Source organism: Pseudomyrmex gracilis, unplaced genomic scaffold, assembly GCF_002006095.1.
Source record: "Pseudomyrmex gracilis isolate BER0280 unplaced genomic scaffold, ASM200609v1 scaffold_48, whole genome shotgun sequence".
NCBI classification, from domain to species: Eukaryota; Metazoa; Arthropoda; class Insecta; order Hymenoptera; family Formicidae; genus Pseudomyrmex; species Pseudomyrmex gracilis.
The window spans coordinates 574,557-596,788 of NW_018020632.1; the positions used below are offsets into that span (position 1 = coordinate 574,557).

At 31.1% G+C, this 22,232-nt stretch overlaps 3 protein-coding genes across 3 annotated transcripts in view; all 3 read left to right on the forward strand.

Moving 5' to 3' along the window:
• Positions 1-503: 503 nt before the first annotated feature.
• LOC109853465 lies at positions 504-13,130 on the forward strand. The gene is given in 13 exon segments (XM_020425616.1): positions 504-983; positions 5,560-5,929; positions 6,108-6,442; positions 6,523-6,753; positions 6,857-7,105; positions 7,254-7,410; positions 8,080-8,170; positions 8,371-8,758; positions 10,858-11,227; positions 11,380-11,717; positions 11,798-12,034; positions 12,137-12,385; positions 12,541-13,130. Coding segments are annotated over 13 exon segments (3,366 nt in total). The 5' UTR covers positions 504-814; the 3' UTR covers positions 12,723-13,130.
• A 3,946-nt stretch (positions 13,131-17,076) lies between these two features.
• LOC109853404 (probable cytochrome P450 6a14) lies at positions 17,077-20,909 on the forward strand. Its single transcript, XM_020425520.1, has 6 exons — positions 17,077-17,405; positions 17,817-18,186; positions 18,365-18,699; positions 18,780-19,010; positions 19,108-19,359; positions 19,507-20,909. Exons 1-6 carry the CDS (start codon positions 17,237-17,239, stop codon positions 19,668-19,670), a joined length of 1,521 nt encoding a protein of 506 aa, XP_020281109.1. The 5' UTR covers positions 17,077-17,236; the 3' UTR covers positions 19,671-20,909.
• Positions 20,910-21,689: 780 nt separating this feature from the next.
• Positions 21,690-22,232, forward strand: part of LOC109853403 (cytochrome P450 6k1-like) — an 8,391-nt gene continuing 7,848 nt past the window's right edge. The window contains exon 1 of the mRNA XM_020425519.1: positions 21,690-22,016. Coding sequence (XP_020281108.1) covers positions 21,848-22,016 — 169 coding nt within the window. The 5' untranslated portion in view covers positions 21,690-21,847. The remainder of the gene's footprint in view (positions 22,017-22,232) is intronic.

Below are 22,232 nucleotides of genomic sequence, written 5' to 3' on the forward strand. Positions count from 1 at the left end.
TTCTAAAATATCATAAATGCTGATATGTTAGTAGTAATTTATTAATTCATTCATTTAGATATTTATCGTTGAAATTCTTTTTTGTGTGTTATTATGACTTGTTTATACATATATGTATATATATACGATTCGAGTACGCCAAGTTTTGTACTTTACTTTTGTTTTAAACCGTTTTATACATATATGGAATCTATAGTCTTGAATCCAATACTTGGCTAATTGCATTGATTGTTTGTGTTTTTTATTTATACGGAAAAAAGAGATTTATGTAATAGATAAGTTGTATATTTGGATAGTTTACTATTTTACGATCTATCAAAGATAACGCTATCGTCGATTTGCTGAATCATTTTTCTACAAACAGTATCTTTATAAACAGTCGAACTTTAGAATAAAAAAAAAAAGTATGTTTATGAGAATATCAAAAGTATCGTATATATATAAAAAAAAAACAAAGAAAGATCATTACGTAAATTATCTTAAGATCGAAAGAAGTAGCCGGAAAGAAATTTACGTCCATAAGTGGTGAATATAATATATAGGATACATTCCAAATAGTCAGGTTTGGTACGACTGCGTTCTTACGTAGTTTGTGTGTGTGTATAAAAGATGCTACGCCGAATTCGTGGCTTCAGTTTTACACTTGCGTTCCTCAGAAGTTTTTAAACGAACGATATTCTGCTTGAACCGCGTGACAAAACATTAATTTTTGATATTAATTTTTTTTTTCTGCTAAACTACAAAAGTACAATATACAGATACTTTTTGTACAATTGTTTTTCGTGTTGTACATTATTACGAAAAAAAAGCAAAAATGTTAGTTGTAGGAGCAATAACTGCTCTTGTCGTTGCTCTATGTTCGGTATATATTTATTACAAGTTTGTGGTGTTCAATTTCTGGCGCAAGAGAAGTATATTTTACGTCGAACCCGTTGTACCAACAGGTAATCTGACTCCGGTATTAAGAGGAAAACTGTCACTAGGCAAGTAATTCTCCTAAAAAAAACTTTATGATATGTAAAATGTAACTATTGGTACTGGTATAGGGGCACCATTTTTTGATCTCGACAATTTCGAAAATTTTTCTTTTGCATTGCTTTTAATATACTTTTTACTTCTGATACTCGTAACTTTTTGCACACTTCTCTAGCTTCATTTAGTATATATAGCTGCAGTTTTTTCTTATTTTTTAAAACATCTGATACGGCCAGTCTAAATGTGAGTTGCACAGCGATCAGATTTAATTTGATATTTCAATTTTTCGACGTTTTTATCTTTATCATTAATATGTTTTTTTAGAAAGTAACAATTTTGTCATTCGGTAGTAAAAATTTATATTCTCTTTATCGTTGTTATTGTTGCGGTGTGAAGCGGGTCAGCACGACTCCTCACCGAAACCAAAATACCGGTTCCGTCCCGACTAGGGCAAGAGATGGATAGAAATCACAGGTAGAGAAATAAAATAACGCAGGCACTTGAACCTTGATTTGATTGCTCGTCGTTTTATTAAAAGTCAGCGCGTGGAAATGTCTTTGCCGTAGGATGCGTAGACGAAAACGGTGATCGCGTTGCAGAGCTCGCGCCAAAGCGTGGCGAAAAGTCACGATGAACAAGACGAAGGCGATGTTCGCGAATAACTATCGCAGATGCCACACTAACGGTGTTGCGCAAGAAAAGTATGAACAAGTTACGAGACGGTGAACTTTCTCTCGATGCAAACGAAACTAGACTGCTCGTTGCTCTTGGAATTTGACGCTAGGACTCGACTCAAAAGTGAAATCGAGTCATAAAATAAAACGGAAATCTTGTCGCCTTCGTTCTGCTCAAACTCGCGCGATCGACATGTGTTGTAAAACTAGGCAGCAAGACGGCCGAATACATATATAAAGAAAAAGGGAAAAGGTTTGCAACTATGCAGCTGCACAACACATGTTGCAGTGTCTTCCAATAGATCGTGCCCTATGCGAACACGGCTTTCGATTTCTTTTTCAGTTAAATGCTACTGTTACAATTTTATATACATGATATCGAAACAGTTATTGATATCTTTTTCAGTAGATAATACATTACAATTATCGCTATCGCTATCGTCTTCAATATTACAATATTACAATTCGAATCAATCGTTCCCTATAAGTTTGACAAGCCTAATCATGATTGAACCGTTATCAATTGTAATCAAATAAATCTGATCGATAGATATACCGTATGTAAGATAAACTTTTTCATAACTGTGTTTTATATTTGATATCACATTTTTTGTTTTATATTTAACATCACATTTTTTAATATGATATAATGTTACTTTTTTAAATTCTAAAATATCATAAATGCTAATATGGTAGTTGTGATTTATTAATTCATTCATTTATAGATATTTATCGTTGAAATTCTTTTTTGTGTGTTAGTATGACTTGTATATACATATATGTATATATATGGGTGATTCTCTGTGAACGCGTAAATTTTACCTTTCAGTTTTGATAAAAAATAATTATTATTAACTAACGGATAGCGGTGAATTATGTTTTTTTATACCAGTTTAAGTCACCATTCGTAATATGAATACGTGACTATGCAATATAAAAAACTTATCTATGTTTTTTATGTCAATATACCACGGAGATTACAGTCCACGGAGATTACGTTTTTTGAGAATTACCCATATACGATTCGAGTACGCCAAGTTTTCTACTTTACTTTTGTTTTAAGCCGTTTTATACATATATGAAGTCTACAGTCTTGGGTCCAATACTTGGCTAATTGCATTGATTGTTTGTGTTTTTTATTTATACAGAAAAAAGAGATTTATGTAATAGATAATTTGTATATTCATGGATAGGTTTTATGTACTTGGCGCATGTTCTTTTCTTTTGTAAATACTTTTTTTAGAATGTTAGTGTGTAAGAGTATAATCTCTCGTGAAAATTATGCGCTGTGATCCTACTTTTTGTATTGACGGTAGATTTTAGTTTTGAATATAACTGCCGTACGGGAACTATTTTAAATGATGTATTAAGCAGCTTCACACAAGTTTTTTGTGCTTGACCTTGTCTGTGTTTTTTCGCTAAAAAACATTCAATGTTGTCTGGCTGAAAACGAGATACTGGTTTTGAGGATTAATTTTTTCCACAACCGGTTCTTGGCCAGATCAACATTGTTTTCGTCATGGTTGCGTTCGGAAAGATTGCTCACGTATATTTTATCTTTATTGCTCATTAAATATAAAACAAAGATAGAATGACGCTCGTGTGTACACGAATGGTGTTTCCGAACGTGACGTATCGGTGTTGGCTTTTTTAGCATGCAGCAGCAAGCAGAGGGACTACGCACACAGGCGAACAGCCGTGTACGTGTACGCTCGGCGCTTCGTTCTTCGAGCAGTAGAAGACGGACCATATGCAGGGTGTCCCAGAAGTACCGTACAATCTCTCGTAGGCAGACAGAAGGAATAAAACTGACAATGAGTCAAAAAGTCCTGAACCATTTTTTTCTATTACTTATAATAGAACTAATTCTTGAATAAATCAGCGCCGATTTTTATAGTCAGGCGCTCGTCAGTAAGCCGCGTGAAGTGCTCACACACACCAGGCGCGCGGCTCAGTGACGTACGTCTGGCTAAAGGTCGGCGCTTGGCCTGATTTACTCAATAATTACTCTTTTATTATAAGTAATAAAAAAAAATGGTTCATGACTTTTTGACTCGGTTTTATTCCTTCCATCTGACTACGAGAGATTGTACGGCAATTCTAGGACACCCTGTATAACCGCTCTTTTTCTTTCCCTATAGCTATAACTACCACTAACAGCCGCGAGAAGCCTAGCCGTTAGTCTGTTTCTTGTGCGTAGTTTATCCCGAAAAAAAATGGAAAACCATGTAGGATCATGTAGGATTACATATGGGTCGGATATGGTTTTATATGATCATATAAGATTTTATACAAGTCAGATGTGATTTCATGTGATCATGTAAAATCAAATCCAAAATTTCACGCAATTTTATTATTTATATATAATCTTACATAATCATATGTTTCTATTTTTTCTCGGGATATTATATCTTATATCCTCTCTACTTGCTGTTGCATGCTGCTAGCGTCCACAAACTGGCATCATTTCTAAACGCAATGCGCTCACTGTTGCGAGTGCCGTTGCAGAAAGGTGTCAACAACTAAAAATCCTGCAAATATCTTTGTGCCATAATGTTAAATCAACATTTGACTGTGCGCTTCCACCTTTTTTTTCTTATCACGGACTAATCACGCCTCTTGACAAATACATATATTCACAACTAATAAATAAATAATAATTTTTAGGGTATATATAAATTTAATGAACTGTTGTGAAAATTGGTAAAAAAAATGACTACAAACTATATGCTTCAAATTTATGACAAAAAATTAAATAAAAAAACGGATAAAAAAATTTCTTCGCACCCGCAACATTTCCGATATACTTCTTTTTTCATCAACTGTTTTGAAATTTGACACAAAAAAATAACTACACTTTATATACTTTAACTTTATAAAGTAAAACATTAAAAATTAATAATTAAAAACCTAATAAACTATACTTTACTTTTATAAAATACAAAATTGATTCAATACTATAAAAACTTGTTTTTTTATAAGACTTGTTTTACAAAAGTAAATAATACTATAAAATATGTAATATCTCAAAAAACTTTTTTTTTCAAAAACAAGGTAAGAACAGGCGCCAAGTACACGCACAAAACGTATTGTATTTAAATTAATAAGTTTTAAACTTGATATAAAACTACAAACAATTCTTTTTCTATAAAATCTGTTCTACAACATTATATACTACAAAACATTCTTTTGTATTACAAAACCTTTTTCCTCTAAAATGTTTTTACAAAATACAAAAAGTTCTTTTTCTATATAAAACCTGATTTACAAAAATTAGATTTTTTTTGTAGATAAATTTGTACTAGTTATATATCACTTCTTTTTTAGAATAAATTTTGTAGATACTTTTGTAGTATGTTATAATTATAAAACAAACAAAAATTTACTTAGTGCTACTTTTTGATATCACTTCTTTTGTAAAACAGGTTTTTAGAGAAAAAATGTTTTGTAGTAATATTTTGTATAGAATAATATATATACAAAATATATACAAAATATATATGAAAAACATTACTACAAAACATTCCTTCTCTAAAAACCTGCTTGATAAAAGTAGTGAAATCAACAAGTAGCACCCACTAAAGTTTTGTTTTTTTATAATTATAACATATTACAAAAGTATCTACAAAATCTATTCTACGAAAAAAGTGATATATAACTACTACACATTTATCTATAAAATCTATTCTACAAAAAACGTGTTACCAAACTTATGAGAGTTGCATGAACACATTATTTATTTAAAGTAGATTATTTCTTTACTAAGTGCTTATTTCTTTACTAACTGCAAATATATTCACAAAAAACTAGATTTTTTCAATTTAAAAACTATTATTTCTTCTCAGTGTTTCTTTTCAGTTAAATTTCAAAAGAACGTACAATTTTAAACGTACAATTTAATTTAATACAGGTGAATTACTTCGCGACGTTTATTTGAAATATAAGGGCCATCGCGCAATCGGAACGTACACATTTTTCAAGCCGAACCTTGTGATTGCCGATCTCGATCTTGTCCGAATAGTGCTAACAAAAGAATTTGCTAGTTTCCATGATCGTGGACACTACTGTAACGAAAAAGTAGATCCGTTATCCGGCAACTTGTTTTTATTGCCTGGACAAAAATGGAGAAGTTTGCGCGTCAAGTTGACACCTACATTTACTTCGGGAAAACTCAAACAGATGTTTGAAATTCTGAAAGAATGCGGCGAAGAATTCGGGAAATCTTTAGAAACAATAGCCGAGACCGAAGAGAGCATCGATATAAGAGAAATATTTGCAAGGTATACTCATTCTTAAAAGAAGAAGAAAGAAAGAAAAGTTTTTAATACATTTTTTACTAATTACGTATAAAACGCTGAAGTAATGTTATATAAATACTATATACATATTATCTGCCAATTGTTGAATATATTATATAAACTATGTACACGTTCTATACTGATATTTTGTACTCAACAGATATACTATAGACGTGATCATGTCCGCTGCGTTTGGGATCAAGTCCAATTGTATGACAACGCCGGACAGTGAATTTCTACACCAAGGGAAAAAACTATTTGAATATCATACTTTTTGGTTCGCAATTTATGGGTTTGTACCTCAAATTGCCGATTTTTTTGGTATTCCTTTCATTGATAGAACAATCTCAAAGTTTTTTATAAAAGTGTTTCGGGATACCGTGCAACACAGACAAACTCACAATGTTGTCAGACATGATTTTATGAATCTACTTATACAAACTATGGAGAAAGGCTACGTGGCGCCTGACAAGGGAGACACCGCCGATGTTTCTTGTAAATATGCTACAATGTTCAATACTATATAAGAAATACAATTATGCAACTAATAAAATATTGAGATGTTGTATTTATAGCGAATACGAGCAAGATGTCTATCCTGGAAGCGGCAGCGCAAGCATACGCCTTCTTCATAGGCGGCTTTGAAACTGCCTCAACTNCNGCGACGTTCTGTTTGTACGAATTAGCAATAAATCAAGACGTACAANACAAGCTTCGTCAAGAAATTGATGAAGTNNTGAAAAAACACGGCNNAGTGACTTACAATGCTGTAAACGATATGACGTATCTTCATAAAGTAGTATCTGGTAAGTATATTATTTTTGTTATTTATACTTTTACGTCTTTACATAAACGTGTTTGCTAGTAATTGCAGACTACTGTTTGTATCTTACTTTACTCGTTGTACAGAAACTATGAGAAAATATCCACCAGTGCCGTTTCTGAATCGCATCTGCACCAAGACCATAGATCTTTCGACTACTATTCACGTACCGAAAGGAACTTTAATTACTATACCGGTGCTCGGAATACATAGAGATCCGGCGATATATCCAAATCCGGACATGTTTGATCCCGAGCGATTCAACACGGATCAAATAGCGGCTAGACATCCGTCCGCTTACTTACCATTTGGAGAAGGGCCACGAACGTGTATCGGTAAGGCTCAACTCGAAAAATAATTAAATACTTCTTAATTTGTTTTTATAATAATCATATTTTTCGAGCTTATTAAATTATATATATCTATAACATTTGGTAAATATGATTTGAGGTAATAATAAAAAGTTTCTTATTAAATTTTCAGGTCAACGATTTGGCTATATGCAGACAAAAGTTGGTGTTATAAATATCTTATTGAACTTTACAATTAAACTTCATCCACGGACTTCGGTGCCACTCATCTTCGACAAAGCATCTGTAATGTGTACGCCCAAAGGCGGTGTACATCTTATAATTGAACCGCGATAAAATTCTCACACTCTTTATAACCGTTTTCCAAAATATTTAAATCAAATAAACAAGTTCTATATCTGATACTAACTAGTTCATCGTTGTGCAAACTAACTTACGTCAGAAAAAAGTTATGCAACACGTCATTACCGACATTGAAGATAGATACGTGCAGAATAATCGTACATATAATTTTTTTTATCGTTTGTTATTGATGTGACAATTATACGAGTGTTTTAAACTTATGTTGAAAACAATGACGTGGTGCATAACTTATGTTGAGAATATAGAGTTTTAATACTGGCAGTGAATTTCGAAACACAAGTAAAGGTCATCACATGTAAAATTACTTAAAACCGTAATACGTAGCCGTAAGAAAATTTACCAATCAGGAATTTACGTTCAAAAGTGATGGAGATATAGATTACATTCTGATTGATCAATTTTCTTACGGCTACGTCTTCCGTTCTTACGTAATTTTATGTGTGATGGCCCTCACTTTTCCGCTTGCCTCACTGTTTATACAATTGCTTCAGTCGATTGGTTGAGCCACTGGCCCAGGAATCAGACTTTCATTTGCAGAATGGCGTATGGGCGGAGCCTAAAAGCCCTTAAGCCCAGTGTTCACAGTTTGATATATTTACACAGGATATATTTATATTTTTGTGATATATTTACAGCATGCAGCAGCGGGGCAATGGGGATACGCACAAAGCAGCAAGTAACTGCTTGCTGATATTGTGCGCATCTCTACCACCGTTGCTGCACGTTGTAAATATATCACAAAAATATAAATATATCCAAAACTGTGAATTGCTTTAGCCACAAAAAAAAACATATAAAGACCATTGCACGTGGCAAAAGTTTAGACGTAGTCGTGAAGTCGTAAGCAAATCGATCAATCGCTGGTCAGTATTCCAGCTAATGTAAGATAATACTGGTCTGTAATTGGTTGAACTGCTTACAACCTAACGGTTACGGTTAAAATTTTTTCACGTGCAGTAGCCCTAAGACATAAGCTTCAGTCGATTGTTCAGTATTCTTCAGACAACATCAACGTGACTATATCACAAAACATTTATTTTTGGGATTTATTCTTTTCTGCAAACCTACTAAGGCACACACAGACAAATAATTTTCGTACAAGTTTTTTGTTTGAAACATTATTAGAAACAAAAAGAGCAAAAAATGTTACTTATAGGATTAATAACTACTATTGTGGTTGCTCTGTGTTCTGTGTATATTTATTACAAGTTTGTGGTGTTCACTTTTTGGCGCAAGAGAAAGGGGTATTTTACATCGAACCTGTGGTACCAACTGGTAATATGACTCCTTTAGTGACTGGAAAAATATCAGTAGGCAAGTACTTTTTTTCCTTAAAAAAATACATGATGTATATAAACTATTCATAATTTACAATCTTCTAATAAACATTTATCAAAAATTTTTTGAAAATTTGCAATTAGTCACGTTTAGGTAAGTAGTTTTATTCTAAAAAAATATATATCGTGTATAAACTATTAGTTTATTTTTAATTTTTCAAAGAGCGTGAGACTTTTAGTAACTACTTTTGTGCAATTAATGCAAATAGCCTCGTTTCTACACGACAAATACGTATTATATATACACTGAAATAAAATTAATTTTGTAATGACATCAAAATGCATTTAGTGTTTGTAGTCAACTGTTATTTAAAGTATTTTTTTTTTTTTCAAGCTTGTGATATATCAAATTACCATAATGGTTTATTTGTTAAATGCAAGCCTAGATAAATTGCAGTATCAAATGTTTCTTTAAATTATTAAATTTAATTATCGCTGACTGTTGCATATACATAGTCTGCTTAAATAATAATTTCTTCAACGAGTTTTGTTCTCAGTGTATGAATTTGGATATATTATGCGTTGTAATCTCTTCTTTTTCTTTGTCTTCTTTGTTAAACAAGTGAAAAAAAAGCGTTTCAAGTGAACGCAGCCGTAAAATCGATATAAAATTTCCATCTTATGTACAGTGGGTCCAAAAAGTATTTGTACACCCATATTTCATTATAATACACATAACAGTTTGGGCTTGTATGTCTTACAATGAAGTTGGAAATGTAGCATTTATCGAAAAAATTACGAATGCTCGAATGCATATCGATGTGTCGCGAGATAATTTAATACAGAGTGCAAGATTAAACTCTTGTTTCGTATTAAAAACTTTAAAAAAATTGTGTATTTCCTATGTAAAACGCACGTGTACAAATACGTTTTTAGCATTCAAATGTATTTTCTTTATTAATTATTATTATCCTGTTTTGTAATTTTACAAAACTATTAAAAACTGGACGCATTATTAAAAACACATTATTAAAAAATGTTACTCAGCACATTATCTCAGCACATAATCGACTATTAATAAATACTATTTTTGGTAATGTATCATCATTTATTTATATAAAGATATCACACAAAAACTTGGTATGCAAATTCTTTTTGGGTCCACTGTACATATTCAGGTATATTTTAAAGCGACATGATAAAAAAGTATAAAACGTTTGTAAAATACAAACAAATACAAAATGTCAGTAGTGAGTATATACAATTGGTAATGGATATATTTATACAAAATTTACGTTAACTTCATGCGCTACAACAACGTGTGATATGCTTTCTGGGCCTAAAATAAAAACCGCGTATCAGACACGTGATTTTTTGAGCTAGAGATAAAAAAAAAAACTAGAGATAAGAAAGAGAAAGAAAACGAGTAAAATGCCAACGTATGACTAACTTTCCTATTTGACAATGGCACATATTGTCGCAACTTAAATCGTATATAATGCGAGAGATTTAACACATGGAAAAAAAAAATAATATTGAATCAACAGCATCAGTTTAATTGAAATATAGTTTGTTGACGCAACATCAATATTATTTCACTACACATAGCAAATAATTGCTTTTAAAATCTAGACATTATAAATTAATCGCATATGCTAGTGAATGAACTATTTATTTTTGTGGCAGCCCGTGACGTTGACTTTCATTGAAGCAACTCCATTTTTTTCATACAATAGAATGCGAAATGTTTCCAGTTTTCACCAGAATCTTCACTAGTCGCAATGATAAATACTCAGTGTCAATAAATGCAAGAAATTTGAGAATCGATTTATAATAAGAAGCCTATTGTATTACAAAAAGACGATAAGTTACTCGTTCGGTGAAAAGTATTATAGCAAAGCATTTGACTTAATACTCGAAATCGTTCGAAGTATTTATCAAAGCGATTAATGAAGGCTCTAATCAGAACTCAAAACAATTTGCATTTCACTTTATATTTAACGTAAATTTTGTAGAAATATATCGCGATCACACACCTCTATAAGCTCACTACTGATCTTTTATGTTAGTTTGTTCATTTTTTTTTATTAAAGAAACAATAAGATTGTATGATTTAAATGTGAGATTTATTAACAGGCGAACTATTTGGTGACGCTTACTTAAAACATAAAGACCATCGAGCTTTCGGAATGTATTCATTTTTCAAACCGAACCTTGTGATTGCCGATCTCGATCTTGTCCGAATAGTGCTGACAAAAAATTTCGGCAGTTTCCACGATCGCGGCTGGTACTGTAACGAAAAAATAGATCCGCTATCCGGCCACTTGTTTTCATTGCCCGGAAAAAAATGAAGAAATTTGCGCGTCAAATTGACACCCACATTTACTTCGGGAAAACTCAAGCAGATGTTTGGAGTTCTGAAAGAATGCTGTGAACAATTCATGAAATCTTTCGACAAAATAGCCGAAGCCGAAACATGCATCGAGATGAAAGAAATATTTGCTAGGTAAATTGAATTTCAAAGAGAACAAAAAAGTTTTGAGAAAAATGTGAACCAAATAACTAAACAATTTTAAAAATGTTATATAAAATAAAACAGATCTTAAAAAAAACATTATTACAAACATTGTACATCTTACTGTTTCTTGTACACATTAGGTATACAACAAACATAATTATGTCAGCTGCTTTTGGTATCAAAGTGAACTGCGTAGAAGAACCGAACAATGAAGTTCGATATTGGGGAAGAAGAATCTTTGAGTACAGTTCCATTTGGAATGCCATTTTTGTGTTTGCACCTCAAATTGCTGATTTATTTTCCGTTCCTCTTACTGATCGGGGAACCACGAATTTCTTTATAAATATGTTTCGGAATACCGTTCAATACAGACGAACTCACAATGTCGTCAGGCACGATTTTATGAATCTACTCATACAACTTATAGAGAACGGTTATATCGAGCCTGACAAGAAAGAAAATGCCGCCGATGTGTCTCGTATATATATTTTAATATTGAATATTAAATATGCAATTACTAAACGACTGCTTGGTATATGAAATGATGTTTTGTTTTAGTAACATCGGCTACGAATAAATTTTCTATGTTAGAAGCGGCTGCGCAAGCATACGTCTTCTTCATAGGTGGCTTCGAAACTTCCTCAACTACCGCGACGTTCTGTTTGTACGAATTAGCGCTACATCAAGACATACAGAATAAGCTTTGTCAAGAAATTGATGAAATAATGGAAAAACACGGTGAACTGACTTACAATGCTCTGAACGATATGATCTATCTTCAGAAAGTAGTAAATGGTGAGTTTATATCTTTTGTAAAAAGAAAAAATCTTTTGTTTTTTCACATAAACTTGTTTGCCAGTAACTGCTGGATTTTATACTCCTTAATACGTTGTGCAGAAACTCTGAGAAAGTATCCGCCTCTGCCTGTATTGAATCGCATTTGCACCGAGGCCATAGACCTTTCGACTACTATTCACGTACCGAAAGGAACTTTGATTACCATTCCGGTGCTCGGCATACATCGAGATCCGGCGATATATCCGGATCCGGATAGGTTTGATCCCGAACGATTTACCGCGGATCAAATAACAACAAGGCATTCATACGCTTACTTGGCATTTGGAGAAGGACCGCGAGGTTGTATCGGTAAGGCCTAATATACAAATAAAATAATCAAATACTCAAAAAAGTGTTTCGTGGTTTTTGAACCCGCTAAATTATACGTTTGTTCGAACATTCTCTTAAATATAATTTAAAAAACTAAAAAAATGTAAAGTGTATGTAACTTATTAAATTTTCAGCTCAGCGGTTTGGATTACTGCAAGTAAAAGTTAGTATTTTAAGTATCTTATTGAAGTTCAAGGTGAAACTTCATCCTCGGACTCCGGTACCACTCATTATGGAAGAAGCGCCCGTTATACTTACGGCTAAAGGTGGTGTGCATTTCATAATTGAACCGCGAGAAAACAGATTTCTGGATTAGAATCGCGTTTTCTAAAACTATAGTTTAACTAAGCAGAACAATTTTATGAGTATTATTAAATTTTACAAGTATTATATAAGTATTATTATCGTCGTTATTAGGACGCAAACAAAATTATGATAGAAACAAGCATCAACATAGTAGCAATAACGATATTACAAACAGACATTGAAGTGTTATTTTATAGATGTTATTGATTATGTTATGGTGACATAACAATAAAAACACGAAATATTTTCGACTTGCGTTGCTATCAATGTTACATCAGACTAACACTCAGCTGTATGTGAATATTTCGAAACTACATAAACTATGTAAAACTTTTATTCAAAAAACACTAATGCCAATTATATGTATAAGATTTATGTCGCTAAGTGCCTTCTTACTTTTGCGGTGCAATATAAGGTTTCAGGAGAGAAATAATGTTTTTATTATTTATCCCGTTTTAATCCAGTTACTGTATACTTAACACCTTGCTCTTTGCTATAATAAAGAAATTGTTGTATTTTTTCTAGTGCACAAAAATACTTTTTTTGAAATAAATAACTAACAAATAATAACTAATAAATAACTAATAATAACTAACAGCACAGTGATTTAGAAGATACGCTAAAAAAAACAATAATTAGTACAATAGTTACATATCTGTATTTTGTTCTCATATTGTTTTCTTGGCATTCAATAAGTGCTTAAAAAGTGCTATCGATTAAAAAGTAATTATTTATTTTATCTTCATTGAATTGGTTATCGATCAAAGATTGTCTTACACTAGAAGGAAAATTTTTATCGTTTCTCTTTGTTTAATGACAAAACTTTTATTCAGCTTTGAATTTATTACACAGTGTTACTATTCACTGTTATAAACAGTCGAAGGTTAAAATAAGATGACATTAGAAAGAAGTAAAGACCAAAGAAAACGTAATTAACACGTTGACCGCCGTGTCACCCGTATTTGGGTGACGTCAAAAATCCTGATTAGGCCGCGTCACCCGTACTCGGGTGACGCTTATTTGAGTGCTTATAAGGTAGATTGGTAGGTATTTCGAAAGTTATTTCACAAAATATGAGATGATTGAATTGTCATAAACGTTTATTAAAAAAAATTATTTCAATGGAATGTTTCCTTCTTCCTCAAATAACCAATTCTTATAAAATATCAGAAATAGTATAGCATCGCGCGTGGCCTGACGGAGATTTTCTTACAAAGTAGCGTGGCAATCAACGTGTTAAAAAGAAATCTTGCATAACGCAATAATAACAAAATTACAATAAATAAAAAAATGATTCCACTTAATTTCAACTTAAAAGTGAGTATACGTCATCTTAGAACAATAAAATGTCATTTATATATTTAACAAATTGTAAAAACTTCTTACGTAATTATTTTTGCTGTTTAAACTTTAATTTAGATGATAAGATGTCATAAAATATATGAATATATAAATATATTGTTAACATTTTCTACTAAAAACTGATGAGAATATTTATATACAAGCATCTGTCGCTACTTCATCGTGCCTCAATTTTAATTTTCCACTTTCCACGATTCTTCAAAAAGAATGATATCATCTTGCTTTGACCGCGTGACGAAAACTTTATTTCTTGAGACACTTGTTTTTTTTGCAACAAATACTGCCAAATAAAAAGAGATAAGTTTCATATAATTTATAAATAAAATTAAAAAATATAATATAATTTTGTTTTGTTTAAACCATCACAAATTACGGAGGAAACAATTATATAATTCGCAGTTACTTATTGAGTTATTTGAAGAACTTGGTTTTTAATTTAAGCTTAATTATACTGCATGTCTCGTTCTCAATGATAATAATGTAGATTATCATCTTCGAACGAGACATTTCGTATAATCCTGATCAAAATTCGCCCGCTTTCGGCGGACTCGTTTGATCGTTCGATTATATTAAGCTTATCGCTTCTTTTGATATACAAGCTTAGATAAGTTGATACAAATTTAAATGAGTTGTAATAAAATGTTTCTTTAAACAAAATTACTCTCTGACCACTGCAAATATGATCGGTTTAAATAAAATTTTGTTACATTAGTAATTTGTATTATTTCTAAAATGTACATCTTTATTAACTTTTTAACATAACTTTTATTAGAGCATATAAGTTGTCGAATTTAATTATGAAATTTACTAACAAACGAAGTATTGCGCAACGCTTACTTGAACAAGAAGATTCCAACTGCGAATATTTACATACCGAAAAAAACTTTAATTACCATACTAGTACTTGGCATACATTATAATCCGGAGATATATCTGAAACCGGTTTGATCCCGAACGATTCAACACAGATCAAATAGCGGCCAGACGTCTAGACACTCATTTGCCAGTTGAAAAAGGACCGCGAGCTTGTATCGATAAGGATTAGCATAATCGAAAAATATATCTAAATATGTTACATTATTTATATTTTTCAAACTCGTGAAATGATATAATAGAACTCTGGTAAGTTTGAAAATCACAATTTCAACTTCTACGGTATGGCAGCACTAATTTTTCTGATTTCTAACTGCGCGATTATCTCTAAAAGTCTCAAAAAAAATATATATATACATAAATTTTTTTTTGCTACCAGTTAGGCGTTAACTCTAAATAAGAAAAATAATTTTGAATTCTAGACCCAATCAATCACATGCGTTTATAAACTTAGTTACTAACAGCCAATTTTTTCACTTCTAGATAAGTTCTCGATAACTTTATCTAGAAGATATCTCCCAAAATTGGTTCTTCTTATTGGTTCTCAGAGGAATTTATCTAGAGGATAGCTATATATCGAGAGATATGAAGAAATCGGCCGTAAGAGTTTTTACTATATGTAAACGACATAACACTAAAAAATATAGAAATTGTTCGTAAAAATAAAGAAAATCTAGACAACGTTACTTAGTATTTTTCAAGTACACGACTCGGCTATATGATGGTGAAAATTGAAATCATAAATATATTATCAAACTTTAAAGTAAAACTTCATTCCAAAACTCCGGTGCCACCGATCTTCGACAAAGCTTCTACAGTACTTACTCACAAAGGCGGGGTGTACCTCTTATAATTGAACCGCTATAAAACAACTCGCGCTCTCTGCAGTTGCATTTAAACTACGTACGTCAATTGTGTAACTACAAGTAATTACAACGTCGCAATAATCGTGGGAAAATTAATCAAACAATTATACAATCATGGAATACCGATATTGATCATAAAGATAAATACTTGCATAATCATCTTACAAATTATATCTCTTATCGTTTTTATTGATGTGACGATAAGAATACGAAGTGCTCTCAATGTCGGTACTCGCATTTCTACAATCTGCGCAGCAACAAATTAATTTCATGAAAAAAATTAATAAAGAGATATTTTCACATTGTCTATACTTTTGTTTTCTCCACTTATTTCGTATACTTGTTATCTTGCAGCTTACTACAAGATATAAGATAAAGATATTGTTGCAATCCTTCAACTGCACAAAAATACTTTTGTAGTATAAAGATTGGACTACTTAGATATAAAGATTAGACAACTAATTTAGACAGTACGGTATTACACAAAACTATCTTCATTTAGTCTTACATGTTATACGTACGTATTTTTATTTTCTTTTTTTTTACTTCTTTACTTGTTTCTTAATCAAATGTTCAGTGCCGAGTGAAAATTAATTGTTTAATTTTTTTCATATTTACAATGCTTTACTTTCATTGTAAAACTTTTATATAAGTACTATCTTAGACTTTTTTACTACGTTACATAGTTACGTCTATTAATTTTCTATGTGAACATGAGATGTAACGAGGAAGTTAATTTTATTTCCATACTACACATATCTATTTATTATGTCATACTAATTTACATTATTTCATTGACTTAAATATAAAAAAAAAACTACAGATTAATTTACTTGTAAGTAAGAAAGTGAAAAACTTGTCAGAAGGCAAGTTTACAATACTTTATCTTATATCTTGTAGCAAGCGTAAAAATGCGAGTACCGACATTGAGAGCATTTCGTATTTTTATCGTCACTCAATAAAAACAATAAGAGATATAATTTGTAACAGATATAATTTAAATCTGCCAGGTGGCAATAGTTTTTCTCTTTCTTCAAACAGTTCTAATAAAAACAATTCTACTTATCTTCGAATTTCATCGTCCAGATACGTTTACTTTTATAAAAAGATAACCTTTTAAAGTTAAAAGTAAAAAGAAGCATTATGTAATAGAAATAATATGTTAATTATCTTTATATGATCCGATAATGACTAAAATTTGATAAAATCACATATATAAATTAACTTTCTCGACAGTATACTTCAGTATCTACACGACATCTTTATACTTCAGTAGTCTTTAAACGAACAAGTAACATCAACTTGCATTGATCTCTGACGAAACATTCCTATCATATTGTAACAATTGTCAAAAAATATAACAACTACAAACAGATAAGTTAGATATATTTTGTTTAGCTATCATTACGGGAAAAAGAGCAAAATGTTACTTGTAGGCTTAATAACTGCTCTTGTCGTTGCTCTGTGTTCTGTATATATTTATTACAAGTTTGTGGTGTTCAATTTCTGGCGCAAGAAAGGTGTATTTTACATCGATCCCATTGTACCAGCTGGTAATGTGACATCTTTAATACTTGGAAAAATATCAGTAGGCAAGTACTTTTTTTCATAAAAAACAATACATGATGTATATAAACTATTCATAATTTACACTCTTTTAATAAACATGTATCACACATTTTTTACAAATTTGCAAGTAGTCACGTTTTTATCCAAAGTTAGATATAATACACTAAAACAACTAATTGTGATAGGTAAAAATGTGGAATATGCTAGTGATATGTAAGCTATAATGTTTTATCTGATACAGTAGCAAGCTTATAAGCGTTGAAATAATATAATATTTTTTTAAATTAAAGTACTTCTTTGGTAGCTGTAAATATGCTCGAACTAAATAGCAAAATTTGGATTCTAAAACTTTTTCTTTCACTGTGTATCACTTTAATTATATTTTAAAATAACGTATATAATTGGCATAATTTAATTTTGGGAATTATTAACAGGCGAACTATTTCGCGACATTTACTTGCAATATAAAGACCATCGTGCTATCGGAATATACACATTTTTCAAGCCGAACCTTGTGATTGCCGATCTCGATCTTGTCCGAATAGTGCTGACAAAAGAATTTGGTAGTTTTCATGATCGAGGCTTCTACATTAACGAAAAAAGTGACCCATTATCCGGCAATTTGTTTTTATTGCATGGAAAAAAATGGAGAAATTTGCGCGCCAAACTCACACCTCCATTTAATTCAAGAAACCTCAAGCAAATGTTTGGAGTGTTAAAAGAATGCGGCGAAGAATTCGGGAAATCTTTAGAAAAAATAGCCGAGACCGAAGAGAGCATCGATATAAGAGAAATATTTGCGAGGTATACTCATTCTTAAAAAAAGAAAAAAAAGATAAAACTTTTTAATACATTTTTTACTACTTACGTATAAAACACTAAAGAAATGTTATATAAATACAATATAAATATTTTCTTCCATTTGCGCAATATATTATATAAACAATGTACATGTTCTATACTGATATTTTGTACTCAACAGATATACCATAGACGTATTCATGTCCGTTGCTTTTGGAATCAATTCAAATTGTATGAAAACGCCGGACAACGAAGTTCTATACCAAGCAAAAAAATTATTTGAATATCATAACTTTTGGTTCGCAATCTTTGCGTGTGTACCACAAATTCCCAAATTCTTTGCTATTCCTTTCATTGATCGGAATACTTCGAAATTTTTCATAAAAATGTTTCGAGATACTGTGAAATACAGACAAACTCACACTGTTGTCAGACATGATTTTATGAATCTACTTATAGAGCTTATGGAGAAAAGCTACGTCGCGCCTGACGAAAACGACACCGCCGACGTTTCTTGTAAATATAATACAATGTTCAATACCATAAAAAATATACACTTATGAAACAAATAAAAAAGTAAAATGTTTTATTTATAGCGAATACGAGTAAGATGTCTATCCTCGAAGCGGCTGCGCAAGCATACGCCTTCATCGTAGGCGGCTTTGAAACTGCCTCAACTGCGGCGACGTTCTGTTTGTACGAATTAGCAATAAATCAAGACGTACAATACAAGCTTCGTCAAGAAATTGATGAAGTCCTGAAAAAACACGGCGGAGTGACTTACAATGCTGTAAACGATATGACGTATCTTCATAAAGTAGTATCTGGTAAGTATATTATTTTTGTTATTTATAATTTTACGTTTTAACGTATTTGCTAATAATAGCAGACTACTGTTTTTATGTTACTTTACTCGTTGTGCAGAAACTATGAGAAAATATCCACCAGGGCCGATTCTGAATCGCATCTGTACCAAAGCTATAAACCTTCCAACAACGGATATTCACATACCGAAAGGAACTTTAATTTCTATACCTGTACATGGAATACACAGAGATCCAGCGATATATCCGGATCCAGATAAGTTTGATCCCGAACGATTCGACGCGGATCAAATAGCGGCTAGGCATCCGTACGCTTACTTACCATTTGGAGAAGGGCCACGAATGTGTATCGGTAAGACTCAACTCGAAAATTAATTAAATACTTTTTCATTTGTTTTTATAATAATCACATTTTTCGAGCTTATTAAATTATATATATTTATAACATTTGGTAAATATGATTTGAGGTAATAATAAATGTTTCTTATTAAATTTTCAGGTCAACGGTTTGGCTATATGCAGACAAAAGTTGGAATCTTAAATATCTTATCAAAGTTCAAGGTTAAACTTCACTCACGGACTTCGGTGCCACTTATCATCGACAAAGCATCTGTATTATGTACGCCCAAAGGCGGTGTACATCTCATCATTGAACCGCGATAATATTGGTATAAGCTTTCTAAAACCGCGTTTAAAGATGTCGAGTAACAATTTTTGAAATGTTAAGAATTAAATAAGAATTTTACATATTGATCAAAATTTCGAAGTATTCCGATCAATGAAAGGAATAGCAAAGAATTTGGGAATTTGTGGTACACACGCAAAGATTGCGAACCAAAAGTTATGATATTCAAATAATTTTTTTGCTTGGTATAGAACTTCGTTGTCCGGCGTTTTCATACAATTTGAATTGATTCCAAAAGCAGCGGACATGAATACGTCTATGGTATATCTGTTTCATATATATTCGATTCACTGTAGCAAAGTTAATAAGCATTTTAGTTTGCTACGAGTTTACCTGTACCTTTATGAAAAATGTGTAACTGCGTTAATTCAAGTGACTAGAATAAATAGAAAACCTGATAGGAATTACTTTGAACAAAGTGAAATTACATATAGAAGAAATATTTGATTAAATACTTTGGCCAGATGCTAGATAGGTCAAAAGATAATAAATATAAGTTTTATTGTGTTATCTAAATGACGCGTGATTTTCTCTGTGAAAACGCGTGGAACTATGACAATGTTAGTATTTATACGTAAAAAAACACTACAAAAATACAAAAATACAAAAAAAAAATAAAGAACAAAAACTTACATTTCTGCACTTTAATTATGAATACCGATAAGATTCTGCGTAATTTTTATTACTTACACTATACACAAGAAAAGCGTATAATTGTCAACCATCGAATTTCAGCTACATTTTGCTACGATTGTACATACAAACAACATCCTTAATCGTAGAACACTTCCATTACTTTTATTATCAATGTCGCATTGTACATACGACTACAATGTTACGCAAACCTACCTATAAATATAGCAATCTAAATAGTTTTAAAGTAAGTAGAATACTTTTAATTTGTAGTACTAAAATGAAATTGTTTGTCATTGTATGCAATTTACGAGATTTATGTTGCTACTTGTCTATTTACAGTTTGCGAAGTAAGAAATAAGAAGTAAGAAATTGATTTTTATACAAAATGTATAATAAGATTTGTCTGGTCTAAACATCGTGTGTTAATCGAATTATTTTGCTTACTTGTCATTTTGTCAACGTGCTATACTAAAGTTATTGTTGCAGATTATTTATTACACTTACTTCTCTTATGAAATAAACCGACGTGAAGTACTCATTCAAAAACTACAAACCTAATAAAAAATATAGTATTTCAAGAAATCAATAATTATTACTATGAAATATAATTCGTCATAAGTGATGTGTTTTCTAATTTCTTTTTTCTTCAAAAATACGTTTTGTTTATAAAAACTTAATTGTTCACTTGTTTTATCTCTACATTGTTTCATTTTAGTATAAACATTTAAACTTAAATCAGCGCATTTTTAAGCTTTTTTACTACGTTATATAATTCCGCCTATTACTTTTCTATTGCAAAATAACGCGTATTATACATGTTCGTATTCTTCTAATAATGATCATACCTAATTAATATAGAAAAAGCGTTTTCGAGCACTTTGTTGTAATTATAAATCATAGATTGTTTTGTCACACCTGATAAGTTTGTATTGTTTTTCTTAAGGTGAATAATAAAATTAGAATTCATTTTTGAAATTCTTTGTCCAATGTGTCACAAGTTTTTTCGGTATAAACGAAAATGTGAAAGAGTAAAGTGTACAATAAGAAAGAACATCGTAAAAATTAAGTTGAAAAAGAAAACAAGAAATTATACAAGCAGATAAAAAGTGAAAAATTAACAAAATTATAACATACACTCGACATGTCATTTTAAACCGATAAATTATCATTTACATAACAGAATAAAAACGCTTGGTTTTTACGTAATTCTTTTCCCACTTTAAAATATTAAATGTAGTGTACTATGTATAAACTGCTAACATCTACTTAGATAATAATGCATAAGTATATGTGCCTTAATAATGTGACATATATATAACATTTTCGATCTTCTTTAGCTTCAGTTTTACGCAGTCAGTCTTCAAGATTTGTCGAACAATATTTCTATGCTTTGACGGATTACTGCTACAGTTAATTTTGTGACACTTATTGTTTTTGCACAAATATAACGCTAAAACACACAGAAATTTTTATATAAGTTTCTTTTGTTTGAAATTTATTTAAGAGAAAAAAGAACAAAATGTTTCTTATAGGATTAATAACTGCTCTTGTTGTTGCACTGTGTTTTCTATATAGTTATTTCAAATTTGTGGTATTTACTTTCTGGCGCAAAAAAGGTGTATTTTACATCGATCCCGTTGTACCAATTGGTAATGTGACATCGTTTATAATTGGAAAACTATCAGTAGGCAAGTACTCTTCCTATAAAAACAACTATATGACACCTTTAAATTCGAATTAATTTACAATTTTTCACTAAGCGTTCACCTTTTAGTATTATTTTTTTACGAAATTACATTTAGCTATTTAGTTTTATTTTTATTACAAACAACTATACACAGTTTGTCCGGAAAGTTCCCGGACTACGTGAATTAAAAATCGAAAATGAAAGATATGGTTTATTA